This window comes from Semicossyphus pulcher, unplaced genomic scaffold (assembly GCF_022749685.1).
Source record: "Semicossyphus pulcher isolate SPU_LCO1_2020_fin unplaced genomic scaffold, fSemPul1.0.p SCAF_3, whole genome shotgun sequence".
In the NCBI taxonomy this organism is placed as follows: Eukaryota; Metazoa; Chordata; class Actinopteri; order Labriformes; family Labridae; genus Semicossyphus; species Semicossyphus pulcher.
In genome coordinates, this window is record NW_027211704.1 from 22,469,635 (window position 1) to 22,474,601 (window position 4,967).

At 41.8% G+C, this 4,967-nt stretch overlaps 1 protein-coding gene across 1 annotated transcript; it reads left to right on the forward strand.

Annotated features, from left to right (window-relative positions):
- The first annotated feature begins 201 nt into the window (after positions 1 to 201).
- Positions 202 to 2,272, forward strand: rfesd (Rieske (Fe-S) domain containing). Its single transcript, XM_069678078.1, has 4 exons — positions 202 to 248; positions 1,095 to 1,255; positions 1,610 to 1,644; positions 1,929 to 2,272. Exons 2-4 carry the CDS (start codon positions 1,099 to 1,101, stop codon positions 2,217 to 2,219), a joined length of 483 nt encoding a protein of 160 aa, XP_069534179.1. The 5' UTR covers positions 202 to 248; positions 1,095 to 1,098; the 3' UTR covers positions 2,220 to 2,272.
- The last annotated feature ends 2,695 nt before the right edge of the window (positions 2,273 to 4,967 follow it).

Here is a 4,967-nt window from a genome sequence, read left to right on the forward strand (position 1 = left end):
CTTACGGAAATCTCCTCCAATGGCATATTTCTAAATGGTTTTGTGATAAATGTACATATTTCTACACAACTGAATATCTGCTATGCCTCTGGGAGACAGATAAGAAATGTTCGGAGTGCAGATAGGACCAACTGAAGACAGCTTGTATCTGAAGATAGTAGAGACAGGGCTTCCTACCCACGCAGGCAGAGCTGTCAGCAGTACAGTTATTCAGCTTGACAGGGGGGACACATCTGCTGAGTTTCAAGGTAAAGACAAAAACTTAATTTTAAAGTAAAATGTATATGAAGAGAGAGAGATACAGAAAAAGACAGGATGCTTATCTTTATCTACTCAAGGGATTGTAAACATTTTGCATATTGTCCTTAAAGTCTCAGTTAAAGATGGTTTTCCAGTCAGAAACAATTATTTTGCTCTTCTGTTGCTCCTTCCTTCACAGCATGTTGCTGTCTGTAGTTTAGCCAGAGGCCTCAGGACATGTGAGTCTCGTTGCTGCTACTACCATGCTTACTCAGCCTGCACTGAAGTGCTCATTATTCCACTCCGCTATACATGAATCACGCTGAGGATCAGGTTCCCCTTCATCTAGATATTTTTGGTCCTGTCATAGTGATTTCACGTGGATGAAGAGCTGTGGTCTGTAGATGACGAATGCTTTCGTACAATGATGACAACTAAAAATGTCATTGTATTTGGCCCACTTGTGTCACTTTCTGTAGGTCATATATACTGCAATCTTTGGGCAGTTGATTTGTTTCTAGGGAACACATAAATCCTTAATCTTGTGAAACTAGTGAATATGAGACAGATAAAAGGGATTAGTATTGCAGGTCTGAGTATGATTGGAGGGATATGATCAGTGCCAAGACATGCTTGGTTTCTTCCAGCCGAATGTTCTGGAGGTGTTGGAGACTTAATTTAAGCTGACAACTGTGATGGGTGGTGCCAACATGATAATCCCAGTGACAAATCCAAAAGACACACTTTTCATGTGGAAACTGAAGTTCTTCCGTAAATGACACAGCATAGCTTTGATTCTGTAAAGAAAGATAACACACTTCTTTAAGATAAATCCTAAAAATTCCTCCTCACAGAGCCATGGAGGAGAAGGAGCAGCCCATAGGAGGGCCTTATTTTGTGGGGAAGAAGGATGAACTCATCCAAGCAAAGCGCTCTTTCAGGACATTAGGAGGTCGGGATATCCTGATCATCCACCACCAGGGAGGCTTTTATGCTATAGATTCTTACTGTTATCGTGAGTACTGCTCTTCTTGTGATGAACTTTAAAAAGCTGCTACTTATAAGAGGGGGAAAGTGTGACTGCTGAGCTTTTCTTTCACGACAGATCTGGTCATTTATGAAAGTATGTCGGAGTTTAACAACATGTATGTTTGTCTGGATAAAAGGTGTGATTACAAATGCTTACTTTCACGGAACCAATAAAAAAATGCAATCCTGTCATGGGACAATTTAAAGATGCCTTGCTTTGTTAACCATAGAGCATTTTAGCACATATCTCCTGCAAAGTTTGTCCAGTCAGCAAAAGGTTAGTGTGCTGTGAACTGTTTGCTTATTCTGCAATACACTGATCCTCTTCCCTCCTCGACAGATGCTGGAGGAGAACTGCAGAATGGAGACATTGAGGTGAGGTTAACTTTCGATTTAAGAGATTAGAGGTCAGTTTTTTTGTGTTGTTTTTCTTTGACTAGGAGGAAAGAAGCCAAAATGCCATTTCAGTTAAAAACACTGGACTGTGTTTGTCTTTATGTCACATTGATGCTGCACTAAAATCCTCAAAAGCAACTGCTTTCCAGGATCCACTCTGAATAATATTATAATAATGTTATGCTAATGTCCAATGGCCTAAATGACCTACACTTATCCCACATGATGTTTGTTGACCTGCTTCTTTTCCAACACACTTACAGGAACTTGACGGCAAGCTGTGCATAATTTGTCCGAACCACAAGTACAAGATCACTCTGGCCCAAGGGGAGTGCATATACAAGTCAAGCAATCCCAGGGAGGAGAAGCCTGTGCCCAGATGGTACTCCAAGGGTGTGAAGCAGCGGATCCACACTGTCACTGAGAACAACAACGGGGATGTCTATGTCAAGCTCTCTGACGCAGCAGGCTGGGTTGAATCAGACTTCTACCAGGGAGAGAAGGGCAAGATAGAAAGGGAGAAGGCTGCGGCGGCTGAGAAGAAGAAATCTTGATCTTTGTGTAGCAGATGGATGAGGATGGCATCTGTATAGTCTCTTCTCACAGTTTGTACCACAAGTAATCATGTAGGCTTCAGTGGCTTTAATAATTGTTCTTTTCTTTAAGATTTCTGGACAATTTAGAATTTTAAATAGCTGTATATGTTAAAATGCTTCAAAATATGTCATCTAAAAATCATCATCAATAAATAAACTAAAAATAAATTTTGATTCTGTTTCCAAATAGGGCAGTGGCATAAGATAGATTAATGTGTGCCCACTCTAGTGTATCCCCTTGCATTTTAATATTCCTCATGCATTATGCATACAACGAATTAATCAATGCGATAAAAGGGTTTAAACTGATCGTTAAAGTCCCAAAGAGGAAAATCATTAATGTAAAATTAAAGGATCATTCCACAGTATTGGCCCCTTTTTTGTCATATCCACAAATATGAGGGCTGCACTGATTCCAGCATCTCGAATGTAACATGTTTATTGTCTATTCAGCCCCTAAAAAACAAACCTTGCTGAATACGTTAAGTTAATCCCTGAAGTTGTTGAAAGGTATGTTGACAGCAGCTTCAGACAGGTACCATAGCTGGCTAGAACACACTGTTCTCCAGTCAAGGCGCCCGTGGTGCATAGTCTATGTATAAATTGTGGGTTTTATTTTCAATATTCAACATCTTTTCTTCTAACTGGTTAAGAAAATAAATACGTGTATCTCACAAAATGTCAAACTTTTCCTTTAAAGTTTATGATGTCACCAGTATCTAAAAACCACACTTTGTTACATTTATTCTATATGTTGGTTTGTTGATATAGTGCAGCATTATTGTAGTTAAAAGGTTCCTCTTGTCGATAAGCACTGCACTTTCAGAAAACTAGGGGACCTGCAAGATATAAATAGGAAAAAGAATCAAAATTGTTCAAGTAGCGGCTGAGATATCTTGACTTTTATTTGTAAGGGTTTGCCTAAAAACCCAGGTTCATACAATTCCCATAATGCATCTTGATAGCATCTTCTTTCAGAGCCTTCCTGCCTGAAAAACAAACATGTATGTCAAAAACTTAACACCTCAAGTTTACATTTAAAGTCTTAATTAACCAGTCTGTCATTAATCTGATATAATTATGGTTGTTTATGTGTCTGTCGTGATTTATAGTATGGTCATCCTGTGCAAGAAAAGGTTCTATCATTTGTTAACCATTTGATGTAAAGAGTGGAGACAGCCTGTCGCATTCAGGTTCCTTCTCTGTCTCTGTACCCGTAGTGCAGGCTAACTGTGACATGAACTGCAAACTAGAACTGCAAATGCCATGGGTTGAGATCACACAGGCTATGGGGTATGATGTTCCTCATGAATGATCTCTTCAGCTGGCCTACAGCGAACTCACAGCGCAGTCTGAGGCCTTGGCCTATGTGACGCTTCGAATACAATCAGGAGATGCACAGGGCCACGGGGTCACACAGAACAGGGGGCTGAGCAATGGTGCTTTACAGTAACTTCAGATTAAATATTAAAATACGATTATAGTGAAATTGAGAGTCTTGAATCAGAGACCATTTTGAGCAGGTGGTCATTTGCAATGGTGCAAGTGGAGGGCTGTTTGTCAGGAGAAAGAGCAGAAGACTATCTGGGGAAACTGCTCAGCAGGTCTAGTTCATGTTATACCAGAGGGAGAGTGTGTAAACAGCATGAAATAATAGTGTTGCAGGACATACAAACCCAAGGCCTTTATACCCTTTGTGGGTTTTATATCTTGCATTATTCATTACAGTGGTGAATGACACAAGAGGCTCTGATTAGACCTTTAAGGCTTGAGCTATTATCTTTCTACAATCCCTGGAGTTTGTCCAAGACACACTAGATCTAATTTTCCTCTTTTATTTACATCCGACTCTCACAGCAAAGTCAGTTAAAGGATCTTATAGTTACTTGCTGTATCAGCAAAAGCTAGTCCTCCAACGGTCAGGCTACTCATTATGGCTGACATTATTATCACTGTCATTGACATTACACCCCATGGCCATAAATCTCATGGCAATTTCTTTTGTGTCTGTTCATGTGAGAGAAAAGAAGTTATTAGCCCAAAAGTGCTTTGTATCGCAGAGGGTAAAGTAATGTTTAGAGGTGAAAAACTGCTAACTGCTAATAGATTACAAGGCGTAATAAGGCGTAAAACTATGTTAAAGTCATTAAAACAACACTGTCATTCCCAGCACGCCGACGGCATGGTAAACGTGAGGCAGTTTCGTGTGTTTGGCGCGCGCTGCTTCAACGCTTTCATGCTCGCGTGCGTGTTGCTGAGTCAGGCGCGAGCGCTCTCTGTTCAGCCCGTTGCGCTCTCTCTCTCTCTCTCTCTCTCTCTCTCTCTCTCTCTTTCTCCCTCCCTCTCTATCTCTCTCTCTCTCTCCAGTTGTTTTGTGCCAGTGAGACTTTGTTTTATCCACCGACGTCATTCATATGGTCTGGACACCGAGGCGCGAGGCGGCTCTCTCCTCGACGTTAATTGTGTTTCCTACCGCCTGACAACTTGTTTGTCTGTTAGCACATCAGCCGCCCATGGGCGCTGCTGTTTACACCCTCTGCTGCTCCGCCGGCTGGGCTGTCCGGTGCGCCTCTGCGGTCGGTTCGGGACGGTATCGGGCTCCGCTTTTATGAATGACTAACGAGACGGGGAAATGCGAGTGACTGCAAAACTCCCCAGCAGCCGGGCTCCCGGGGGGGGCAACCACCGATGAGAGGGATTAACGAC